Source organism: Micromys minutus (assembly GCF_963924665.1).
Source record: "Micromys minutus genome assembly, chromosome: 18".
NCBI classification, from domain to species: Eukaryota; Metazoa; Chordata; class Mammalia; order Rodentia; family Muridae; genus Micromys; species Micromys minutus.
Window position 1 is genome coordinate 34,786,913 of NC_137953.1, and position 27,968 is coordinate 34,814,880.

The 27,968-nt window shown below is 35.3% G+C and overlaps 1 protein-coding gene across 1 annotated transcript in view; it reads right to left on the minus strand.

Annotated features, from left to right (window-relative positions):
- CNTNAP2 (contactin associated protein 2) overlaps positions 1 to 27,968 on the minus strand; it is a gene marked incomplete at its 3' end in the record, with an annotated part of 2,047,702 nt that overhangs the window by 1,261,951 nt on the left and 757,783 nt on the right. Inside the window, exon 4 of the mRNA XM_080931878.1 lies at positions 7,732 to 7,879. Coding sequence (XP_080788004.1) covers positions 7,732 to 7,879 — 148 coding nt within the window. The remainder of the gene's footprint in view (positions 1 to 7,731; positions 7,880 to 27,968) is intronic.

A 27,968-nucleotide genomic window follows, 5' to 3' on the forward strand; every position in this document is an offset into this window, starting at 1 on the left:
ATATAACATGATGATCAAATAAAAAATAATATGTGTGAATATTTAGATAATCCTTATGGCCTATTTATTCTATCCTTAAGAATTTTCCCGTGAACTGAGGAGATATTATTTTGTTGTCTTTACAGTGCTTGCAAGAGTGTTTGGAACCAAATCCTTACAGACATGAAAGGTTTACATATTCTTTATTATAAAATATTAAGTGTTTCATTAATTTTAAGAAGCTTGCTCCAAAAGGAAATTTTGCACGTAATGGTCATAGTAACTGTTTATGTTTATAGATCCATAAGAAATTATAGGGTAAAATCTAAGGAAGACTCCATGCAGAAAGCTGATATACCTATCTTTTACCCCCATCTTTTCTCAACATTTCCCTCTCTTGTGGGAGAATAAGAATTTATTATACTGGAAATTTAATGTTATAAAACCAGTTTGTGTATATAGAATCTGTGTTATGCAGCAGTTTCAAAATCATTTAGCAATTTTTAAAGTGGCTGAGTATAAGTGTAACGTCAGAGAAAAAAATATGTGAAGATATCTTCCTTAAAAGGATCCATCATTACATTTAACTGAAGGAACTTCTGTACCTAAAATTTTGATCAAGTCGAGGTTCTATGTAAGCAAAGATGTAAGTAGAAATACAGGTAGAGGGGTGCAGAACAGAGCTTGGCCGATCTGCCACCTGGACCAGCAGTTCCCAAAGGTTTAAGGACTGGTGAGTAGGGGATCTGGGCAGCCAGGGAGCAGAGAAATCTCTGCAGAGTGTGCACCGAAAGCACGCTCCTGCTTTGCCTGACCCAGGGACCAGGAACCCACTACTGGGACCTCTGTTCCCACCTGGAAGCTTGGGGGCTAAGAACAGGGCTCGGACCATCTGCCACCTGGACCAGTGGAGATCCAGGGACACAGACCAGAAACAAGGGAAAGGCAAGAACATATCACTGAAAACGAGATGGCAAGAGGAAAGCAAAAGAGTATATCCCAAGGAAACCAAGACAACCTGGCAGACCTGTACCCAGCTCTCCCATAACAGCAAATATTGGAATGCCAAACACTCCAGAAAAAGAAGACCCAGACCTAAAATCATACCTCAAGATGCTGATAGAGATCCTTAAACAAGAACGGGAGGAAAAGCAAAATGGATCAGAAGCTTTTAAAGAGGAAACAAGAAAAGCACTCAAAGAACTCAAAGAACTAAAGGAAAACAGAACCAAAGAGATGAAGGAATGGAAGAAGGAATTTAAAACGGAAATTGACACAATTAAAAAAAAACACTAAAAGTCATAACCCTAGAAATAGAACACCTAAAAAAGAAATCAGGAGTCACAGAAACAAGCATTTCCAATTGAATACAAGAGATGGAAGGGAGAATCTCAGGGGCTGAAGACAACATTGTAAACATGGACAAAACAGCCAGAGAAGATGCAAAAACTAAAAAGCTCATAACCCAAAATGTCCTGGAAATACAAGACACAATGAGAAGACCGAACCTAAGGATAATAGGAATTGAAGAGGGAAAAGAGTATCAACTAAGGGGCACAGTAAATATCTTCAACAAAATCATAGAAGAAAACTTCCCTACCCTCAAGAATGAGATGACCACGAGCATAAAATAAGCCTTCAGAACTCCAAATAGGTTGGACCAGAAAAGAAATTCCTCCCAACACATAATAGTCAAAATACCAAGTGCCCAAAGCAAAGAAAGAACACTAAAAGCAGTAAGGGGAAAAGGTCAGGTAACATATAAAGGCAGATCAATCAGAATCACACCCGATTTGTCAACAGAGACTATAAAAGCTAGAAGAGCCTGGACAGACTTCATGGAGACCCTAAGAGAGCACAAGTGCCAGCCCAATCTGCTATACCCAGCAAAACTATCAATCAACTTAGATGGAGAGATGAAGATATTTCAAGACAAATCTGAATTTACACAATATCTGTTCACAAACCCAGCACTACAACGTTATAGGTGGAAAATTCAATACAATGAGGGGAACTACATCCTAGTAAAAACAAGAAAACTCCTAAGCAAGAAAACCAAAAGAAGAAAGAGACACAGACACAACTCAACCTACAAAAGCAATAAGAGCAGGAAAAAGCAACCACTATTCCTTGATATCTATTAACATAAATGGACTCAACTCCCCAATAAAGAGACATAGGCTATCAGACTGGATACATAAACAAAATCCAGCATTTTGCTGCATACAGGAAACTCATCTCAGAGACAACGACAGACACTATCTCAGAGCAAAAGGTTGGGAAAAAACTTCCAAGCAAATGTGCCCAAGAAGCAAGGTAGAGTGGCTATTCTAATATCCAATAAAGTATATTTCCAACTAAAAGATATCAAAAAAGATAAGGAAGGACACTTTTTACTCATTAATGGGAAAATCTGTCAGGAGGAACTATTAATCCTAAACATATATGCTCCAAATATAAAAGCACCCTCATTCATAAAAGAAACCCTACTAAAGCTCAAAAAATACATTTCACCCCACACAATAACAGTGGGAGACTTTAATACTCCACTCTCTCCAATGGACAGATCATGGAAACAGAAACTGAACAAGGACACTGTAAAAGTAGCAGAGACTATGAACCAACTGGAATTAATAGATATCTACAGAACATATCATCCTAAAGTAAAAGAATACACCTTTTTCTCACCACCCCATGGCACCTTCTCGAAAAATGACCACATAATTGGACACAGAACGAGCCTCCATCGATATAAAAAGATTGAAATACTCCCATGCATCCTCTCAGATCACCATAATCAACGACTGGTCTTTAACAACAACAAAGAAAACAAAAAGCCCACATACACATGAAAACTAAACAATGCTCTTAAAAATGATAGCAGGGTCAAAGAAGAAATAAAGAAAGAAATTAAAAATTTTCTAGAATTCAATGAAAACAAAAACACAACATAACCAAACCTATGGGATGCAAATAAAGCAGTGCTGAGAGGAAAACTCATAGCCCTAAGGGCTTCAAAAAAGTAACTAGAGAGAGCATACATCAGCAACTTGACAGCACAGCTAAAAGCTCTAGAACAATAGGAAGCAGATACACCCTAAAAGAGTAGAAGGCAAGAAATAATCAAAATTAGGGCAGAAATAGACCAAATAGAAATAAAAAGAACCAGTTAAAGAATCTACAAAACCAAGAACTGGTTCTTTGAGAAAATCAACAAGATTGATAAACCCCTAACCATACTAACTAGAGGGCAAAGAGAGAGTATACAAATTAACAAAATCAGAAAGGAAAGTGGAGACATAACAACTGAAACTGAGGAAATTCAAGAAAGAATCAGATCCTACTACAAAATCCTATACTCCACAAAGTTGGAAAATCTGGAGGAAATGGACAAATGTTTAGAGAGATACAAGATCCTAAAGTTAAACCAGGAGCAGGTAAACCATCTAAATAATACCATAACACCTAAAGAAATAGAAGAAGTCATCAAAAGCTTCTCAACCAAAAAAAGCCCAGGTTCAGACAGGTTCAGTGCAGAATTTTATCAGATATTTTTGCAGACATAACACCAATACTCTCCAAATTATTCCACAAGGTAGAATCAGATGGAATACTACATAATTCATTTTTTTGAGGCTATAATAACCCTCGTTCCTAAACCACTAAAAGTCCCTACAAGGAAAGAGAACTTCAGAACAATCTCACTTATGAACAGTGATGTAAAAACACTCAACAAAATCCTTGCAAACCGAATCCAGGAATACATCAAAATGATCATTCACCATGACTAAGTAGGCTTCATCCCTGGGATGCAGGGATGGTTTAATATAAGGAAATCCATCAATGTAATCCACCATATAAACAAACTCAAAGAAAAAAGATCACATGGTCATCTCACTAGATGCTGAGAAAGCATTTGACAAAATTCAACACCCCTTCATGTTAAAAGTCCTGGAAAGAACAGGAATTCAAGGTCCATACCTAAACATAAAAAAATCAATATAGAGCAAACCAACAGCTAACATCAAACTTAATGGTGGGAAACTTGAAGCAATCCCACTAAAATCAGGGACTCCACAAGGCTGCCCACTCTCCCCCTACATGTTCAACATAGTACTGGAAGGCCTGGCTGGAGCAATTAGACAGCAAAAGAAGATCAAGGGGATACAAATCGGAAAGGAAGAGGTAAAATCATCACTCTTTGCAGATGACTAGATAGTGTAATTAAGTGACCCCTCAAATTCCACCAGAGAACTCCTACAGCTGATAAACAATTTCAGCAAAGTGGATGGATCCAAATTAACTCAAACAAATCAGTAACCTTCCTATATTCAAAGGAAAAACATGTTGAGAAAGAAATGAGGGAAAAGATACCCTTCACAATAGTCGCAAAAACTATGAAATACCTTGGTGTGACTCTAACTAAGCAAGTGAAGGACCTGTATGACAAAAACTTCAAACTTCTAAAAACGGAAATCAAGGAATATCTCAGAAAATGGAAAGATCTCCAATGCTCATTGACTGGAAGGATCAACATTTTAAAAAATGGACATCCTACAAAAGCAATCTACAGATTCAATGCAATCCCCATCAAAATTCCAACCCAGTTCTTCATTGAGTTGGAAAGATCAATGTGCAATTTCATCTGGAATAACAAAAGACCTAGAATAGAGAAATCTATCCTCAACAACAAGAAAACATCTGCGGGAATCACTATCCCTGACCTCAAGCTATATTACAAGGCAATTGTGCTTAAAAATGCATGGTACTGGTACAGAAATAGGCAGGTAGATCAATGTAATAGAATAGAAGATCCAGAAATGAGCCCTCACGAATATGGTCACCTGATTTTTGACAAAGGAGCCATAAACATTCATTGGAAAAAGAATAGCCTATTCAACAAATGGTTCTGGTCAAACTGGCACTCAGCATGCAAAAGAATGAAAATAGACCCTTTCTTATCTCCTTGTACAAAGCTCAAGTGTAAGTGGATCAAAGATCTCCACATTAAACCAGATACACTGAAACTATTAGATGAGAAAGTCCGGAAAACGTTAGAACACATAGGCACAGGAGAGTGGCTCAAGCTCTAAGGTCAAAGATAAACAAATGGGACTTAATGAGATTGCAAAGTTTCTGTAAGACTAAGGACATTGTCAAGAAAACAAAATGGAAGCCAACAGAATGGGAAAAGATCTTTACCAGCTCCACATCAGATAGAGCCCTAATAGTCAAGGTATACAAAGATCTCAAAAAGCTAGACACCAGAGAATCAAACAACCTTATTAAAAAATGGGGTACAGAGCTAAAGAAAACGTTCTCAATTGAGGAATATAGAATGGCTAAGAAACATCTAAGGAAGTGCTCAACATCCTTAGCCATCAGGGAAATGCAAATCAAAACAACCCTGAGATTACACCTCACACCAGTCAGATTGGGCAAATTCCAAACCTCAGATGACAGCACATGCTGGCGAGGTAGCAGAGAAAGAGGAACAATTCTCCACTGTTTGTGGGGTTGTAAACTGATACAACCACTCTGGAAATCAGTCTTGTGATACCTCAGAAGAACGGACATAGTACTACCTGAAAACCCAGCTGTTCCATTTCTGGGCATATACCCCAGAGACACTTTAATATACAACAAAGATACATGCACCACAATGTTCATAGCAGCTCTATTTATAATATCCAGAAGCTGGAAAGAACCCAGATATCCTTCAGTAGATGAATGGATATAAAAATTGTGGTACATTTACACAACAGAATACTACTCAGCTATCAGAAACAATGACTTAACCAAATTCTTAAGAAAATGGTTGCATCTAGAGATTATCATCCTGAGTGAGATAACCCAGTCACAAATGAACGGACATAATATGCAGTCACTGATAGTGGGATGCTAACCCCAGAGGATTGGACTGACCCAGAAACAACTCAGGGACTGTGTGAAGTTCAAGAAAAAACAAAACAAAACAAAACAAAACAAAACAAACAAAAAAACCCCATCATGCTCAATCTTTACACACCAAGAACACATTGACTAATTCCGGGTTACATCCTGTTTTACATGTACTTTTTGTTCATTAATTAAGTAATTAATTAAGTAATTAATTAAGTAAGACCTTAATGCAGAGTATCAAACCTTTAAAAAAAGAGAAAAAAAAAAGCCAAACACTGACACAATTGTATTTGTATACATTTATGCAAAAATATTTAATTTTTTTCTTTATCTTTGTGTTTCAAAATAAAATTTAAAAAAAGAAATACAGGTAAATAAGGATGTAAGACATTTGGTAAAGAGGATTTAAGTTATTAAGAAAGGAAGAAAAGAGGGCAGAGGAGAAAGAGAAATATCTTTGTTATTTATTCTTTATCTGCTTTTTTGATTTTATTGTTTTACTGTCCCACATTCAACTATGTTCCAAAAATATTCAATATTAAATTCCAGAAGTGCAAAGAAACATTAGGGTTTAATTACATTTAATTTCAAAATATTGTTTTGTTGTTCTGCTTCATTAATACTTGAAATCTCTAACCATGTCTAATTTATAAATTAAACTTGATCATAGATAAACATTGCCAAGTAAAAATCAGTACTTGTGAATGCTGCCATACGTTTATTTAGGAACACTGCTATACTTTTAAGCACTGCTGACACTCTTGTTGAGAACACCTTGGGCAAGAGGTGACATACTGTATTGTAGGCAGAAGAAAAAAAACAAAAACAAAAACAAAAACAAAAACAAAAAAACAAAACCAAAAACAGATAGCAGCTATCCACTGCCCAAATTGACATATTGAAATTACTAGAACTAGGTGTGACATAGTTATAAACTTTTTTTTAAAAGGTTGGGGTTAAAACACAATTAAATAAAAAGGAACTCTTTACAGTGAAAATTAAAATACTAAAACACAAAATATAAATGTTAACAAAACCCAGTGGTGCAGGTCAGCAGGCAGGACCATCTGAACATACACACATGTTTACATGCGTGTGCGCATGCACGCACACACACACACACACACACACACACACACACAGAAACACACACATAAATACATTTTAGAAATCTTAAGAATTTTACTTGTTGACTTTTAATGACAAGTGAAAGGAGAGATGAAAGTCCCAATGTCACCTTCAAAATGGACCTTCCTCCTTCCCCAAGAGCCATAAGGGTGGACTTTAGCAGGTCATCTCTTTTTAAGTCATTCACAAGAGTTCAGTTTAATTAATAATTTTCAATGCTTTGGTATGCTGAGCAATATACATTGTAACTCGTTGATTTTCGTAATTCCTTTTAAAATAACCTATTTGACACAGGTCTCATACACATTTGTTCAGGATTGTCACAAACTCACTATGTATATGAAGATAATGCTGCATTTCTGATTTTCGGGTATTTACATGCCTCAGATTATAGGCATTAAACACCACACCTAGTTATGTGGTGCTGAGAACAGACTTAGTGTACTTTAGGCAGTATTCACTCTCTCAGTCCTCAGTTAATGCAGTCTTACAAGTATATATTTGTTAAATATTTATCTCCTGAAATAGCGAAAACAACATGCACACACACACAGAGACACGCACATATACATATATATATATATATATATATATATATATATATATATATATATATATATATATATACATCATAATTTTTAAAGAGTGTAAGGAACATTTAAAAAATTTTTGCTATTTCAGTGAAGATGATTCAAAAATACGGACTAGACACTTGAAACTCACAGTATGAGCAGCCGTAGACTTCTGCACGCAACCCTATGTGACCTTCTCCGTTCCAATCCAGGGGCACAATTCTTACATAGCGAGCAACTACTGCGTGCTGCAGATCATGCCGAACCACACTGTCAGAATTGACGTTTCCTGGAAAAGCCTTCAATGAAAGAAAAAAAAAGCATTTAAAAACCTTTAAAAATCAACTCAGTAACAAACATATGGGATAAAGAAATATCATTTTAATTGGGATACAAGCTAAAGTAACTACAAATCATTTTGCACACTTATACCTCTTCGCAAAGACCATTAGGCTCTGTTGTCATTTTACAGTGGTAGCTGTGAATCACCTGACAGTAAGCTAGTGGTTTGGTTCTCTGACATGTCCTTCAGTTTCTTTTCCAAGCAACTGGAAGAGTACTGACTAACCAGAAGACATCAGAAATATGGAGAATGCAGTCTACAGATGCTGCATGTGAGTAGTAAACATCAAACAAAGGCTGTTGAAATTATTCAGAGATATAGGATGACTACCTCACCAATGTATAGTGTAACATTTCCTAAAGGTACCTTTAGTAGTTATGAAAAATTATTAATTAATACAAAGGTTCCTACTAGACTCACTACAATGTAACAGTGCTTCTTCTCATAACCAAGTATGCTTTGAAATTTAAAACACTAACTTAATTGCCATTTTGTTTTTTTTTTTCTTCTCTTTATTTATTGAAAAGAATTTTTTTCCATACAATATATTTTGATTATGATTTGCATTCCCACAACTCCGCTCCAACCCTCCCCACCTCCTCAGCTACCACAATCCAGGTTTTTTCTTTCTCCTTTTTAGTAAAAATAAACAGGCATCTAAAAAAAATAATAAAATAAACATAACAGAATTTGACAAAACAAATTAACAGAAAACAAAAAGCCAAAGAAAAGGCACCATAAATACATATACCCATAGAAACAGTGAGCTGTTTGCTCATGCAGACACCTTAAGTTTTAAACATCACAGAGAGGGGTAAGTATAAGCATTTATACTGTAAGTCATTCAAGGTCATAAATATGTCTAGATATGGTAGAATTTTAAAAACACAGGAAAACAGAGTGCTGTACAGCCAGGAATTAAAAATAAAAACCCAATATTTATAAAACACATTAGTACTTAAAACGCATATATTCTGCAACTAATTTTGCTAAGTATGCTATCTTCCCTAGCAACATTTGGACTCACAGAGAGTATGACTACTGTCTGTGTGATGCCTTAGCATGGGAAAACAGGGCAAAGTCAGAAGCTCATGTATTCACTTGTTTTATTTGAAAGTTATATTTTTAGAAAGAAAAAAAGTACTCTTTCCACTTAGACATAATACAATTTATTTTCATATTATTTTTTTGAATACAGGATTGGAAGTCTGAAAATTTCTGTCCCCAGTCCTTTCATTATATAATTGGTGTCTATCCTGTCTGCCACATGATCTATTATGCTAGTCTATTTTACTTTTTACTTTTGCATCTACAAATTATTTACATGATCAATATTTACTTTATGAAATCACTTTTATCAAACATGCTTCCATTGTGACCGTTAGCTCGAATATCTCCTCCACAGCTTGGACATAAACAATGAAAATCTCAGTGGCACTGCTGACTAAAATGAAGATTGCCCATTAAAGTTTGATTCTCTCTGTGATTAAATTGCCATTGGCCAGGAACAGTATTTATGTCCTTTGAATTCATTTTTTTCTCTGAGGATTGTAATTTTTTTATAAGTGTGAAAATGAAAGTAAAAAGACAAAGACTAATTTTTACAAAAGAAAACATTAAAATTGGGAGGACACTTTAATAGTTGAAAATTGGGATGGAATTGGAAACTTTGTACTATAAAATAATACCATTTAAACTTCAACTTTCATCTGAATTGTCTATAATAATGAAAATTTCCTGGAGACTTGAAATAAATCAGACAAATTTGTCATTTACAGACTAAAATTAAAAAGTCAGTCTATACTAACCTGTTGGTTATAAGTTTTTAGTATTGCTTTTCTACTGTTGTTTGTGATTTGTACTTCTGCTCATGGTGGAATGTCTTTGTTATTATTATTATTTTGGTTAATGCAGCAGTCATATAACTCACAATGCTTTATAATCACTAAATATCAATATAATATAATACTGAATTTTTCTGTTATTCTTAGACTGACAATCTTATAAACTGCACAAAGATAGAGAAGATAATTTCTCAGATACATGTGTATCCTCTCCAAAATTAACTTTAAAATGATCAATAGTATTGAAGTTTTTAATAATTAAATATTTTCCATGTACACCAATTATTTCTGTGACTCAAATAGCAAGTCAGATTGTTCATGATGGTATGCAAACATTCCTATAAAGTACTAGATAATAAATATTCTAGGTTTCATATTCTACATGCTTCTCTGTCTCATGTTCTCTGTGCTTTAATAGCACATGTATAGTCTATAATCTAATCTTTTTTGTATTCCATACTGTAATAAAATAAATAAGGAATAGACCACAGTTGACCCATGTGGTGGATACATTTTACCAGCTTGTCTCCTTGCTGGATTTTACTTTTCCCTTTCTGGGGATGTTAAAAGCAGAACAGGGATGGATGCATGCTTAGCTCAGGGTGGAATGAACTATGAGCAATGAACTATGCTGCCATTATCCAGAGAAACTCTGAACATGGACATGCCTGTGCTGCCCTCAGAGAGGAACTGAAACTTAGGATCATCTAAAGACATTGTGAAGACTTTTGTGGCTACTTGGCACTTAAAAGTCAGTTAATTTTAAAGAAAGAGTTTTAAACTATTGAAGCATGTAATTTACAATTCTCTTTGTGGGATGAGTTATCCAGTAGTTCCTCTCACGTGCTCTACCATGGGGTGTGAGATATGACTTGTAACACATTTTATAAATAAAATAAGTATATTTAGTCCACGTTAAAACTTCTAGTTTTTTTTTTTATTTTCAAATGACCTTACATTAAAAACAATTACCACATCAGACAAAGGCCTAATATCCAAGGTATACAAAGAACTCAAAAAGCTAGACACCAAGAATTAAACGACCCTATTAAAACTGGGGTACAGACTTAAAAAAAATTCTCAATCGAGGATTATCAAATGGCTGAGAAACATCTAAGGAATTGCTCAGCATCCTTAGCCATCAGGGAAATTCAAATCAAAACAACCCTGAGATTCCACCTCACACTAGTCAGATTGGCCAAGATCCAAAACTCAGATGACAACAGATGCTGGCGAGGATGTGGAGAAAGAGGAACACTTCTCTACTGCTGGTGGGGTTGTAAACTGATACAACCACTCTGGAAATCAGTCTGGCGATTCCTCAGAAAACTGGACATAGTACTACTTGAAGACCCAGTTATTCCACTTCTGGGCATTTACCCCAGAGACACCCCAACATACAACAAAGATACATGCACCACAATGTTCATTGCAGCTCTATTTATAATAACCAGAAGCTGGAAAGATCCCAGATGTCCTTCAGTAGATGAATGGATACAAAAATGTGTTATATTTACACAATGGAATACTACTCGGCTATCAGAAACAACGACTTAACGAAATTCTTAAGAAAATGCATCTAGAGAATATCATCCTGAGTGAGACAACCCAGTCACAAAAGAACAGACATAATATGCAGTCACTGATAATAGGATACTAACACCAGAAAGCTCTGAACACCCCAGAAACAACTCACAGACTGTGTGAAGTTCAATGAAAAAAAAAGAGTATATTTCAATTAAAACAGAACTGTATCACATCCCCCTTTCCTCCCTACAGCCCCTCCTAGTCTATCTCCTATCCCCTCAAATTAATGGTATCTTTTCCTATATTATTGTTACATATATACATATGTGTATGTATATGTACCCACAAATACTTAATTACAACATTAAAAATATATTTGCATACTTTTATGCAAATTGCTGAAAATTTGTACATTTATCTTTGTTTTTTAAAATAAAGTAAAATAAATAAATAAATCAATTTGGTTCATAAAAAAAAGTAAATCAATTTGGTTCATAACAAAAAAAACATTACATGTGCAATTGGATTAGATGTTGGGTCTTAAAGATTTTCTTAATTAATATAGAGCCTACAACCCTTCACCTTTGTGTAAATTGACATAGATAGATCTTTTAATGTTACTGATAGCAATTAACAGGGGATTAGGAGAAAAACGGGAGAAAAGCAATAACATCAAACACATGTGTTTCCTAACGTGGGCAATAGTCTGCCAGTGGGTAAACCACTCCAGTAGAAAGAGTGTCTATTCGTGACTCTGATATTACAAACCATAATCTTTGCAATCATGTTCCTTCTAATTATCTTCATAATTTTTATTTTCTCATGCTAACAATTTATAGTAAGGATGTTAGGAATTTTAACATATTTTTTAAAGATGGAATTGCCATTTTGTAGCATCATTATAACTTCCCAAGATTTTGCTTGAAAAGGCAGGTATATAGAATGTCACTCTTTGTGTGTTGAACTACTTACCCACTTTTTCTGGCCTCTTAACCTAGAATCTCAACTGATTGCTTTTAATCCAGGTGGTCACACACATCCTGAAAGTACTTTCTGACTATAGGTAAATTCCTTACTGCACTTCTCAAATCCCAGCTATACTAAAGCCTCCTCATAGAATTCTATATCTTTTTAGTCCATCTGTATTTGATTCCTCAAGTCCAGGTGCCAATCATCAACAGCTACCCATTTACTTCTTTGTGAAATGAATGAATAAAAACCTGTGTGCCCCAATTCCTAGCCACTTACATATACATCATTGTTATTTCTATTCTCTATTTATAGGTAATAAGACATATGCTTTATTGATATTTCTCTGAAAAATCATGCTGTTCTGTTGCAATGAGACACCAGGGTAATGAATAAAAATTTTCCAGAGTTATGAGGTTGTCATTATAATTATTCAAAATACCTAGAAATCACATGTAGAAATGAAAATGGTCATGCAAAATTCAAAGGATACACATTAGCAGTAAAACAAAAATTAGCTCTCCCATCTATCAAACCTTGTAAGTTCATATAGGAGAGTCACTTGAAGTTTTCCAAAAACACACATTTGGCTCATGACCCAAAGAAAATGTGAGACTAAGGTTATAGAGTTCTACTGGCCTGTGAGTGGTAATACGTTCTTTGGGAATTACTAGTCTTGACTTCATTTGAATGTACCTCTTTCTTTTAATTTTCTCAGTATTATGTGCAAGTTCTTTAATTTTTTAAAAATTTACTTCACATAATTAATTTGCCTTTTTTGAATGTAGGACTAAGGACTTACCCATGGTTCCTTACATGCAGGGCTACATTGGTAATATTTCCATGTACAGTCTAAGTATTCAAACTTCAGTTGTTTTGCTGAGTAGTATTTTACTGTATAACCAAGAGGAAACATGAACATTTCACAGTGCACATAAAGCTGTGTCAAGCAGAGCAAAAGTAAGCACCAAAACTGCTAATTTATTCATGTAAAGACAGGAGTTGATAAATAATTTCCAATTGAAAGATGATAGAATAGCGTCATAGTATATAAGGAAAGGTGGACCTTGTTACGGTGGATATTAGAAGAAGTACTTTTAAGTTCCAAATAACTTTTTATACTCTTTGGTTAAAACATTTATATGCTATTTTCAAATACATTAAAAACCAGCAACTAAGCCTATGTGTGTGTGTGTGTGTGTGTGTGTGTGTGTGTGTGTGTGTGTGTGTGTGTGTGTGTGCATGCCTGTGTACTTTAGTTGTGTCTATGTGTAGTTTTAACATCCATTGTCACCTCTCTGGTTGAGCTAAAGTGTAAAATGAGTTTCCTTCTATAGTAAACACATAAAGTCAGAGTAAGGATTCAGCTTAACTTTTTACATAAAATCCAACCAGTTTCTTAAAGTCTTCCTCTCCTGATACTAAGCACAATAAAATATCAAAAATTCTCCTACAAAAGAAATGATTCTGCAGTGAAAACACAGTGTTCAATTACTGGTATAAACAAATAGCTAATAACTGCAAAAGGGATTCATTCAATCTTCTCACTGTGAAGCCCTATAGAAAAGGCCAAAATGTATCCAGTAAACACAGTTTTACACTTTAGCCAAAATATGCAATGCAAGAATTCTACTCCCTTCTGTTTCTCATATGTCCTTACATGCAGTTTGTTCTGTTCACAACTGAACAAGTCTTGAGCATCTCAGCGAGGTGACAGATCTTGTTCTTAGAGTATGATTTAGCTTTCCTTGAGTTTATGGTTAGGGTTAATGCCATGAATACAAGAACACACTCATTGGAAAGATATTGTAATACATCTTTTATATGGACAACCTAACATTGTCATTAGCACGCAAACAGGAAAAGGTTCAAGTGTTGTTTAATATGAGAATTAATAATAACTAGCTCAATTACTCTTTTTAACTTTTTGTATTCTAAAACATAAAATTATTCATTTGGATAGTTTTATGCTATTAAATGTCAACACTTCTAATGCTAAATGCACTGCTGGTGAACATTTGTAAGAGCCTTTTCAATGTAATAAAATATATATTCTATTTACTATAAACATACAATTTGCCATTTTTATATTCTATTATAAACTATTACTGATTAATATTCAGTAATAGTTTTAGAGATACCCAGTAAGGCAAAAATTATTTCCTGGTGCCGCAGAAACTAATACTTTATCATCTATTTAAACATAATTTTATGGGGTCGGGGAAGGAAAACCCCTTACATAATATTTAAGTTATCTTCTTTCATTTTTATGAGTGTTAGTTCTCTACTGTTTTCTGCTGAAAATATTTACAGAAAAATGTCTTGGGCTACTCAGTATTCTCATTCAATGTGAGTCTTACCCTTGTGATTTTTAAAACCTATGTGCATGATTGTTTGGCCTGAATTTATGTGTCTGTGTACCACATACATGCTGTGATCCTGTAGGATCCCTTGGAATTCAATTTTAAAATATTTTTTAGCTATCTCATAAGTGCTGGGAACTGAACCTGGCTCCAAAAGCACAGAGTGCTTTTAACCATTTAACCCCTTTTCCATATTCTTATTGATTTTCATGGTGGAAAACACAAATTAATGAGAAAACAGTCTCTTTTTTTAGGTTTAGATTTCTTGAACATTCTACTTAGTTAGCCACCTCTATGAACCTTCTTTCTTCATCGGTTAAGTTGTCATTACCATTATCCAAAGCTTAAATGTGTTCAACGGTTATATCTTTCCTTGCCCTTTATCAAAAGTGAAATCATTTTAATTATTCTTTCTCAATTTTATCCCCCAGAGTTCTCAGAATATACTTAGTTGAAAATTCATCTATCTAGAATTCCCTTAATTTTATAGTATCTCAACTTCCCTAATGTTTCATCCCACTTTACTTTTCTAACTTTTCAAGTCTGTTTATGGCCTTTAAGCATCATTAGTCATTAGATTAATTCAACTTAAAATTTCAGTAATACTGGCATTAGGGTTACTAAACTTTATTAAGTAAAAATTATGAACACATTCGTCAAAACATCAAAGGACTATGGAAACAATTTTTAATGAACTCCTTGTGCATGTATGTTAGAATTGTAAATAGTTACAGTCCACATGGCAAACAGTTTGGAAGCTACATGAGCACAATCAGTCGTTATAGTAGTGAAGAATAGAGTATAATTTTGTTTACATAAAAGCATGCATATAGACTTGTTTATCAGCTTTAGATGCGCAGTTGACAACATGTGTCAACTAATAAGTGGATAAATTAAGTCAGACAGCTACAATTGGCTCCTACCTGTTCCCCTTCCACTATCTATTAAGTGATTCCTACTTGAACTCTCTTCCATCTTTCCACATCTTTTATCTTTCTTGCTTGTCATTGTCCCCATTCTCATGTATTTTCTTTCCTTAAAAGAACCTCTGTCTCAAAAAGATGAGTAAAAGAAAAACCAAGTGTCATTCATTATAGGTATATCTATTAATCCCAACTAAATTTCTTTAACTGTTTTAATGCACTAGATTATAACACATAACTTATCTTAATCTCTCAAATGACTTCATATGCAGCTCTCTGGCCATCTTTTTTCTCCTATCACTATTCTCCAATAGTGATTATTTTAAATGCCTGCCTCCTTTGAAAACTGTAAAAAGATGACTCATTGGAAAACTTGATATTTTTCATCCTTCAAGTAGTGATCTCACTTAGATTCCAGGACAAGGATAACATAGTGCTTGCCTACTGACCATGTAGATCTTCCCTATTTCTATCAAGGATCCCTTACCTTAAAACAAAAATATTGGAGATCGATGCCTATAGCTCTATCTGTAACCCCAAGTTGACATTTGCAAAGTGGGCCAGCATTTTCAGCATTCTATACCACATCTTTATTTGAGGATGCCAGAAGCCTTTTTTTCCTTCTCTCCTTTTTTTCTTTCTTTCTTTCTTTCTTTCTTTCTTTCTTTCTTTCTTTCTTCCTTTCTTTCTTTCTTTTCATATTTTCTTTATTTACATTTTAAATATTATCTCCTTTCCTGGTTTCCTCTACAGAGTTGCCATATCCCATGCCCCTTCCCACTGTCTCTATGAGGGTATTCCCCCACCCACCCACCCACTAATCCACACTTTCCCAGCTCCCTGCCATGGAATTCCCCTATGTCTTAGTCAGGGTTTCCATCCCTGAACAAAATATCATTACCAAGATGCAAGTTGGGAAGGAAAGGGTTTTATTCAGCTTATACTTCCACATTGCTATTTATCATCAAAGGAAGTCAGGACTGGAACTCAAGCAGGTCAGGAAGCAGGAGCTGATCTGGAGGCCATAGAGGGATGTTACTTACTGGCTTGCTTCCCCTGGCTTGCTCAACTAGCTTTCTTACAGAACCTAAGACCACAAGCCCAGGGATAGCACCACCCACAATGGGCTGGGCTCTCCCCTCTTTATCATGAGTTGAGAAAAAGACTTACAGCTGCATCTCATGGAGGCATTTCTTCAATTAAAGCTTCTTTCTCTGTGATATCTTCAGCTTGCATCAAGTTGGCAAAAAACCAACCAGTCCAGTCTACATGGAGGTATTGAGTCTTCAAGGGACCAAGGGTCTCTCCTCCCATTGATCCCTGACAATACCATCCTCTGCTACATAAGCAGCTGGAGCCATGGATCCCTCCATGCCTACTCTTTTGTTGGTGGTTTAGTTCCTGGGAGCTCTGGGGTATGGGTGGGGTCTGGTTGGTTGATATTGTTGTTCTTCCTATGGGGTTGCAAACCCATTCAGCTCCTTCAGTTCTTTCTCTAACTTGTATATTGGGGACTCAATTCTCCATGCAATGATTGGCTGCAAGCATCTGCCTGTGTATATTTAAGGCTCAAAAAAAACATCTCAGGAGAAAACTTTATCAGGCTCCTGTCAGCATGCATTTCTTGGCATTCACAATATTGTCTGGGTTTGGTGACTGTATATGACATGGATATTCTGGTGGGTTTCAAGCCTATAATCAAAGCATAAGCAAAGATCTTCTCTTGGCAGATTTCCAAAGCCTCCTTCTTCTCCTATGTCCTTCCAACGTTTTCTTACATTTCCATACTCCTAGCTTCCTATACTGAGATCTTATGACACATGAGGCTTCTCCTCTGCCTCGGTCACTTTACTTTGATGGGTGCTACCAATTTGCAAGACCAGCTTCCTATTTGAGAGGCCACTGCATTTGTCAAATCATTTTTTATCCTTTTACAGCTCTCTGGCCCTCCCTCTCCATCTGGTCTCAAGCCAGGATGAATACTACAAGAGAAATCTTTCTAAATTAAAGTCTCAGTTTGCATGAACTTAATTACTTCATCCAAAGTATAGATACTTGCCTTTGTTTACATGTTGCCAACTCAATCGGTTAGGAAGAATAATTTGCACAATTATCACCCTTTGTTATGTTTATAGGACGTTAAATGATTCACTTAACAGATTCTTCTTAACAAATTAGCAAAATTGACTTAGCTGAACAAACATATTTGTTTTATTGGTGCCCCACGGAAATACCAATGTTAGCTTAAGTCTGACCTGAAACAAGTACCCAAATGCAGCTTTCAGTTTTCAGAAATTCCTTATTTTTATTCACACTTCTAATGCTTTCATTTTGATGAGTAGAAGACTAAGCATCTCTTTAGCAATGTGGTTGATATTCTTATACTTAATGGGCGCATGCTCTTCTGTGACTATGAAAAGGTTTATTTTCTTTTTGAGCTGAATAATTTGTAAGTACAAATAGATGACCCTCATTTTAAGTTTGGAGCACATTTTCCTCATCTAAGAAGGGAAATAGAACAACAAAATAAAGGCAAATACATCAGTCCTCTGATGTAAAGATCAGCTAAAGTGCTGTTCACCACAATCCTGTGTTACTCTTTGTGTAAAGTTCCAGAAACAAGCAGGTGTGATAAATGATACAAAATTGTTTAGGTCTGAGATAAAGCTAGGAAGCAATGGGTTTTGCTAGCTAAGCACATAGAAAGATTCTTCAAGAAAACAAAACAAAACAAAAGAGCCTGAGAGCTGTTTGGAATCAGGCCTTTGAATAACTGACGGTGAAAACAACCAAGTCTTGGTAACTACTGGATTAGACTAAAATCATGCTAATCAGGTCTACTTTATTAAATAAATCTTTGTAAAATGTATTACGTAAGCAATTGGAAAATAGCCATGCTGACATCATACTGGGAGGTGATAAAAAGAAAACCAAATTAAACTTCTAACAGAGAAAATGACAGCAAAACTGTAAAGCAAATGCTATCTGAGATTATATATTGATCTCCATATTTAAAGTCATTGTAAATATGAGACAAATATTTCATATATTATAAAAATGTAATTATAAAATTTTTACAAATATTTTAAAATTTACACAATGAACAAACATAACATTTCTAGCTTATCTGTTTTAGATCTTAAATTTCATTGTATGCTATTAGTATGCAAACATAAATATGTGCTCTGTGCTCTTTTATTTGTAAAGTTTAGACCGTAGTAATCTCAAAGCCATATATTTCTACTCAGTAAGGATGTATTTACCTTTTTTTACAAAGACACCTACAAATTACAATACTTTTTTATAGAAATCAAGATTGAAATTACACGTTCAAGTCCTAAAAATGTACCAAGTGAGCACTTATACTGAGTCACCTTAGCTGTTTACGTGCCATTTCTACACATACATGCACACTGGTGAAGTAGAGGTTTTAAGTCAAATAGAAGCCAGTATGTTTCATCTTTCTCCTTTGTATTTGAAATAGTTTTAGAGCCACAAAGCAGTCACACAAATAATATAGACCGATTTTTTTTGAAGTTTATAATGCTCATCAATTACTGTTTAATCATCAAAGCCAGGAACCAGATACGGTAATGGTCTTGTTATTGAACCACAAAGTTTCTCAATTTTAAAATGTTGTTTCTATTATTGTTATTCTTGTTGTTCTTGTTGTTATATGTATTGTTTTGTAGCACAGTCTGACATGGATGACTTGATTTTTCTCCCACAATCTCACAGGTAACAAGGGTGCCCTCCCCAAGTTCATCTCAATTTATCTAGTTTTTATGTTAAACTCATTTTGTTTGCTCAGTTGGCTGGTATGTGTAAGGTTTGTGATTCATAGTTTATAATAACTATTGACACGACAGCAATTGTATTATGGAAGTTGCATCCATCATTTGAATGTCATATTCTTCTGATATTTAACCTAACATTACAAACTGTTAAAATGTGCTTAGAGAGATCTAGTTTTGTTTGACTGAAGAATTTGATTCATACCATTTTGGTGCAGTATTTTCTTTCTCCTCTAATGTTTTAGTGTCATGGTTAGTCTTTCAACTGCTATGATGAAATACTATGATCAAAAACAACTCGAAGGAGAAATGATTTATTTCTTCTTACAGTTTGTAGTCCTCCTTCCAAGGAAGACAGAGTAAGACTTTAAGACCAAACCTTGGAGGTAGAACCTGGAAGTGGAAACCTGGGAGCAGGAACTGAAGCAGAGGACATAGAGGAACACTGCTTCCTACTGCTTTCTTCTTATGCTCTCTTAGCACACATGTTCGTGCTATCTAGGGCTTCCTGCCAAATGGTGGAACTACACACAGTTGGTTAATCCCAGTTATTAATAAAACATAGTCCTTTTAGTCTTACCTACAGACTGGTCTCATAGAGGCATTTTTTCAAGTGAAGTTCTCTCTTTCAAATGACTGTACCTGTGTTAGATTAATAAAACAAACACAAACAAAACAAAGCAAAAGCCTATCCAGTACAAATAGCTTCTGAGTTTTACTGGTTTAGACATTGCAACCTAAGTGTTATATGAGGCACAGAAAGAAGATAAACAAACTATGCCAAAAGACTATGGTTGTTATTAATAAGACAATACAAATTGAAATGGGAAGTCAGATATAATGTAACATTTGGGAAATAAAGAGGGGAGAAAGATGGTAGCTTCTCTCCAGCTAAGTCTCATAGATACACACACTAGGAAACAAAGCATTTTGTGCAATATATGAAAACAATTCGTGAGGTTAATATTTTCCAAGAATGGCTTCAATGGTTAAACCAATAGTAGGCAGCATGAGGGCCCATTGTGTCTCTACTGATGAATACAGGTTTTCTGAGAAGGCAGCTCCTAAGGAAATAATACCTAGGGAGTATAGAAATCTATAAGTCATAATGAGTGAGTGTAAGAAGCAAGCAGGGATATAACAGCACCTACCTAAGCAGACTTGGGAATGAATAGATGCTCAGCCTCATGACTACAACTGGTTGCTAGAGGTTCAGAAGGAGAAGGGACGAAAGCAAAACAGAAGGCATCATTCAGCAGCATGCAGAATCCTTGCAATTGTAAACATTCTGTGCATCCTTAACAATCAGTGTAGACATCTTAGATGCAATGATGCTTTCTAGTGCCACAAGAAGCCAAAGGAGTAATTATACCTAAGGTTGCATGAAAGCTCTTATCAGTGTTTCTCCTAAAGTCAGACTGATCAACAATGAATTAAAAAATAAAACTTTAGTAAAAAATATGAAATTCTAAATGTCATAAATGGTTTCTTGCAATGCTGAGATCTTCATGATGTATATTTCTTTCCAATAAGGTAAAATTTCTAATCAAAGGTAGACACAATTAGTGAAGTGAAACATACAAAATCTAGCACTCCTCCATTAGTGGATGATGTGCCCTAACATTGAATGCCATGCTAAGATAATAATGAGAAGCAATACTTCATTATGCCAGTATTAATGTAGAAATGAAGAAGGGAGCATTTTGTATGACAGCATCCAGTCATATAAAGCATTTATTTAAACTACTTTCTGCAACTTGAATGGATCGTATTAGTGATCAATGTCAATGTTTAACTAGTTTTTATACTCTACCATAAAAATAAGTCTATAGTGTAGTCCCATGCAAAATGGCCATCATTGTGCTATCTAATGAATAAAAATAATGTACTTTCCTGAGAAAGTGAATGTCCTTGGACAGGTTTTCAATGTAAAAGAACAAAAAGAAAAGCTGCACAAAATGATTAAATAATGCTACACTTCTTATAAATGTGCTATTCTGAATATAATAAGTTTATTGTATAATTCTCTTTTCCATTGAGTGTGAACGTTTAAACCAGGGTGTTGAACATGCTAGGCTTATGTTCTGCCACAGATTAATCTGCAGCCCTACCATGTCTACTCTTGTCTAAACTCTCTTGCACTGTGCACATATAGACATCACTAATCAGACTCAGTAAGTTATATTTAATAAAGTAGAAAATTATGGAAAGAAAGAACATGAAGACGAGAGGAAGAAGAGGGTGAGAGTGATGGATAATCACAAATATGTCATGTTCATGAAATTCTTGAAGAATAGAAAATAAAATTAAAAGAAATGGGTTAATAAAATAACCTTGAGACATCTTTTTGACACATAGAGTAATAAAAATATTAATCAATTATATATGTATGTATATATAATTATAGACTAAAACATTTATGTAGAGCAAAAGCTTAGCTTGCTGAGGAGTTTTGCAATAAAAGTGTGAATATATTTCATGTGACGCATTCAGAGTAACTTCTGGATGTTTGGAAGACAGGTCTTTAAATGTTCATTTCTGACATTGTAGACTTGTTAATGCTGAGGGAAGATCTAGATGTCACTGTAGATTATGGCTGGCAGGGAGTACCTTACTCTGCTCTTACAGTAAAAGCAGAAAAAGAAAATATAATTTGAAACTTCATCTCTATATAGTAAGATACTATGGAACTATTGTTCTATGCAGCGAACTGCAACAAAGAAAAAGAGAATCGCCAAGACTTGATAGGACTCTCAGAGGAAACACCAAAGGTTAGGAGACTGTAGAATCTTTCAGTCAAGAGCAATCTGAATAACATGAACTTCAATTATAGATGGGAAAACACAGGTACACAGCAGCATATATTCATTTGTAAATCAATATGAAGGACTTTTTATTCTGTATGCTGAAACCTAAGGTGTGTTTGATGAAAGCAAATTGTTGTCAGATTTTTTGATACTGGAGGTCACGAAGAATTATTTGATTTTGTCTACTATAAGCAATATTGAGAGATAAAAAGTTTAAAAAGACAATTTAGCAAATAAATATGCATGTGTGTATATACCTGTATTATGCAAATATAGTATACAAAACACACATTGTATAGATATCAATATAGATAATAATATATAATATATATATGTTATATATATGTATATATATGTGCATATATATACATACATACATACATATATATATATAATATATATATATATATATTACAAAGTTAATTATACTGATGGGCTAATAGGCATTGCATATATATATATACATATACATATATATATATATATATATTGCAAAGTTAATTATACTGATGGGCTAATAGGCATAGTATAAGAGAGTTTTTTATGCTTTAGGAGCGTCAGGAGTTAATGAACCCTGAATGCACTTTTATGGACCCCACTTCACTGTGAGCTGTAATGTGTTCACCTGCAAAAAAACAAGACATTTGACATAGCTGTAATGACTTCAGAAATCACTCATGTAAAGGCATTCCACTGCCATATTGTTAAGGTTTGAATTTTTCCTCTACTAATATTGCCCCTGGTTGCCTCAGGAATGAGCACCAAGCTATGCTACGTGGGCTTTCTCCTTAATTTAAAACTACTGTTTGAATAAAGATGCTGACAGCCTGTAGCTGGGCAGAATAGCAGTAGGTGTTGTTTCTTAGCCTTGTGGGTCTGAGACAGAGATCATGAGAAGAGAAGAAGGTGAAGCGAGATGATGCTGTGGGGTAGGTAAGTGGTGAAAACATAGCTACAGGGACTGACCAATTGGAGTTAAGAGATGCTCAGACAAAACATGGCAAGTTATAATTTGGGGGTAATTGGTAGGAAAATAGACACAGTTGCCTAGATGATAGAGATCTGCCCTGCTCTAATGCTTTAAAGGCATATTATAAATATATAAGTTATCTGTCTTTTATCTGTGAACTAAATGATAAAAGTCAGGGTAGAAATACCTAAGATTAAATATGTACTACAACAACATGGTTTAAAATATAGGTGTTGTTTAAGGTTTGGCTAAGATTAAGAATAAAAAAGCATGTATCAACTTCTTAGATAATCATATGACTTTACTTATGGAACTTTGGCTAACACCACCAGAGTACAAGCTTTTGGAAGGTAGTTCCCTCCTTTCTTTCACTCTGGCACAGCGTAAAACAATATTTTAATGGCAACCTTGTTTAGAAAATCTGGTGCTATGGGGAACGAGGAATGTACTAAGTCATGTGTTCTTTTCATTCCCACTGGACCAGCCTCTTTGGATATATAGACCACAGTACAATTAAGGTGGAACATCAGAAACTTTATCCTATTTGGATATATGGAACACATATACAGCGAGGGTATAACATTATTGATATTGTGTATCAGATAGACTGTCTTCCTAAAATCTCCAGATGACAAACTTAAGTGGATGAACTCTAATAAACTAGAGCTCCATCTATCAGGAAGCCCAACCAAGTGGTTCTGAGATATGTCCAGTGGTCCAATAAAGCAGTTATTCACTGAGTCAATGCCATTGAGTGTCAGCGCCTGTCATTTCAGGAAAGTCAGCATTAGCAACTCCACTTTTTTATTCTATTACTATCATGATCCTAATTAGGCATTTGAAGTCCAGTTTCTTATGGTTTCAGTCAAGTCTACAAAGTAACAGAACATTATTGTAAAATAGATGATATAAATCTTTAAAAACTGTTCATGCTAACATTTACATGTAAATTCATTTAGGTTTATTCTGTGGTTTTCTTGCATGTTGCTGTGTGTGTGTTATGTGTGTGTTGTGTACTTATTAGTCTAGGTATACACATGTGCATGAGGTGTAATGAAATTGTACATGTGGGTGTAGAGGCCAGAGGGCAATGTTGGATATTACTCCTCAATTTTCACCACTGCTATGCATTGAGACATAACCTGTCAGTGATTCTGAAGCTCATCATCATGGCTAGACTTGCTGGCCAGTGAACTTCAGGGATCCACCTGTCTCTACCTGGACCTCATCAATTGGGTTTCAAGTGCTAGCTTGACATTTTTATGTGGGTTCCAGGGATCCGAACTCAGTTTCTCAAGCCTCCCATCCTTTCTTCCCTCTCTCCCTCCCTCCCTCCCTCTCATTTGTTTTTCTCTTTTGCCAAGTCCATAATGAAATATATCTCTAGCTATATATAATTATGTAAGAGCTTTCTGTGAGTACTGAATAAAGAATGTGTGAAAAATGTATCCTGTGATCATCACCATCCCTTAAGCACTGTGTTTCGTCCACCCCATGCTCTTCCATGTATAATTATTATTAATATCATATCCTTCACTTAGTCATTTTTTTCATTTTATCTATGATATTCATGGTCCCTGCAACTTAAACATTTGCAATTCTTATGAATTTAAATAAGCTACTAGCTCATTTTAGACACCATTTAAACTAGAACTAATACGTTTCTTGCCTTTCATGAAACTTATTAACATGTTCTAACATGTTTTGCTTTGCACTTCACACTTGACACACTTTACTTACGTTTGTGTTATATTTATGCCAGATCAAGCAAAGATGAATCTTATTTACTTATATTTCTTCAAATCCTAGCTTTTGCTTTCCTTGTTATAGAGAAGGTCCTTGTGTGTAAAATAAGGTAACAATATATTGGTAAATAAAAAGATGATGCTAATGTCACAGGAGTTCTATAATACTGGCATCTTTAGTATTATATCAGATACATTTGAAATTTAATATTTTATTAAATTCTACTATAGAAAATATGTATAAAATTATCCAAGTTGTGTACTTATTAGTGGTGGGTTCAGCTTTTTTTTTTTTTTTTTTTTGGCCTTTATGTAAATGATTTTAATTGTATTTGCAATTTTTGGGACTTTAGAGTTGTCACAGACATGCCTAACATTCAGTCAAATGATATATTCCTTTATTGACTGTTAGAATCATAGAATATAACCCCAGGGGGGAAACATGCTCTCAGAGAACAGGTACATTTAGAAGTAGGTTTGGACACTCACTTAAAGCAGTGAATGAATAAAAAACATACTGGCATATTTTAAGTACCATGAAGAATTTAATATGTGCTTTTGTAATGTGAATGATTGCTTAGTAGTTCTTAACAAACAAGCTATTATAGAAGTTGATAAAGATTTGCATTCGCTTTGCTCTATCCCTTGATGAAGGTGTTTTGTATTTATCTAATTATTTTATGACAGTGTCTTACCATATAGCCCGAGTTGTCCTGGAACTCACTATATCAACTGGACTGGCTTTGAATTCACAGATACTTGCCTGCCTCTCCCTCTTGAAACCTGGGATTAAAAACACGAATGATCATATCTTGCCAAGTGCCCTATTTTTATTATGCATTTTTTTCTACTTAGAGGTAACTCTGCTTAGACAGATTGCAATAATATTGAGTTATTCAAAAGATGAAGCACATATAACTTGTCTTCAACAGATATTTATATAAATTAACTACAAGGAGTTAATATTCCACTTTTTGACTATAGCTTAAGACACTCATTTGGTCCTTTGTAGAAGGGGTTGGCTATGGATCTGCATATCAAACAAGCCTTTCTCCCCATCCTGTTTGGGGAAGCACAGTCTTATTTCTTTGCTTTAGTATCTTGATATCTACACAGATGGCAATTTGTTTACTCAGCTCAGGCAGTTTCTAAGACAGAATTCTTGAAATTGATTGTGACCTTCAATTTATAATATCAAGGGTTTTCACAGACATTATTTGAAGTAATACATTTTCCTCCTCAGATGTAACTATGAATAAATTTCTAATGATTTTCCAATCATTAATATCTCTGAATAAAGTATGTCTGAGGAAGACATTTGGTTGCTTTCTGTGAGTGCTTTTCACGTCGTTTCTGTCCCCTCATGGGTGGGAGATAGCTCAGTGGTTAAGATCCCTTGCTCTTCTGGTAGAGGATCTAGTGCTAATTCCTAAAACCCACATGGTGGCTCACAACTATATGTAACTCCAATTTCTGCATATCCTAAACCATTTTCTGGCCTCCATTGGTATCTAGCCTATGCAATTTAGTTTACATACATACATATGTACATAAATATATACATATATGCATACATACACGAATGCATGCATACATGTAAAGCACTGATACATGTAAAGCACTCAGACATGTAAAATAAGACAAAAGAACCTGTAATAAGGTAACTGCCCTCTAGTTAAATCTCTAGTGGACTATGTAGGAAGTATTAAAAACCAGCACTAATTTCAAACAAGTCAATAATTACTTGTTGTGTACCCTGAAGTAATGTGGTCCGATGCAGACATGGAGGGCCTAACACAGGAACAGTTGGGTAATAGTCTTTGCCGGTTAGAAATGAGCTGCCTGGCAGAACATTGGACAGTTTCTCATCTAACTTAACAAGCCAATGTTAACTTTCTTATTTTACTGACCATATAGAATCTTCTTCCATATATTTACTTTAAAATTATTAACAAGGTTTATTTACTTTTATTTTATGTGTGTGACTACTTTTCTGTATGTATAACAGTGTACTCTGCACATACTGCCACCACAGCAGTGAGAAGAGGATGTGAGATCCCTGGGTCTGGAAATACTGACATTATAAGCTTCCATGTGGGTCCTGGGAATTGAATCTAGGTCCCCTGGAAGAGCAAGCAGCCAGTGCTCTCACACAACGAGACATCTCTTCAGTTCTCTCTGTTTATGCTTAAAATCAGCTCTAGATTTCTGCTGATCTCCACACTAATGTTTAAACAAATAATATATGCTTTCTTACTATTTACTTATAAAAGAATCATGCTTTTAAAAACACATTTAAATTTATGTCTGAAAATATGTGATAAAAAAATATTTTAGGCAGGCATGGTGCTGCCTGAAATGGCCAGTCAAGCGTAAGACAAACCCCAGTCCAGTATCTTAGGGCAGATCACACCATAAACAACCCGGCCCAGTGAAATATGGCATGGGTGTGGCATAGCTCTCTTAAGATGAACCCAGATACCCAGAGGCCCCAGGTGCCACTAAGATGAACAACGAAGGGGTGCAAAGATAGAAGTGAAGCAGAAAGTTATAGACACGGTGAAGAGAAGTAAACCTGAGACTGAAGAAATAGTCTGATATTAGTATCTAGTGATGTTAACTGAGACCATGGTGATGCCCGGGGCCTTATATGGTCCATAGCTCTGAAGCCAAGCAGATATGTTACCACCAAATGCTGGACAGATATCCCTGTTCTGAGCTGCTGCCGGTGGCTATGCTAATGACCGAGGGCTGTGCAGAGCATGTGAGGCATTTTTGGAAAGCTGGCTTCGGCAGTCATGAAATCTGGAGCGCAGGCACTGTTCCAGTATCAGCACCCGTAGCACTTGGAGCACAGACCTGTACCTTGCTTGGCAATCCGGTAGATATGGCTCTGGCTTCAGAGTTTGCAGTGAGGGCATGAGCAGGGGACAGCTGGCCCTGCCACGTGCCAGTTCCATCACTGGGTGAACTACCCAGGGCATTGCTGGAGAGCTTGCCCTAGTGGTGGTGGGGGATGGGGAGAACTGACCACCTCAGTTACCGCAGCCCAGGCCCTGATCCAGAGGTTTGAGTTTGTCTACCCCAACATCTACCCCATCTA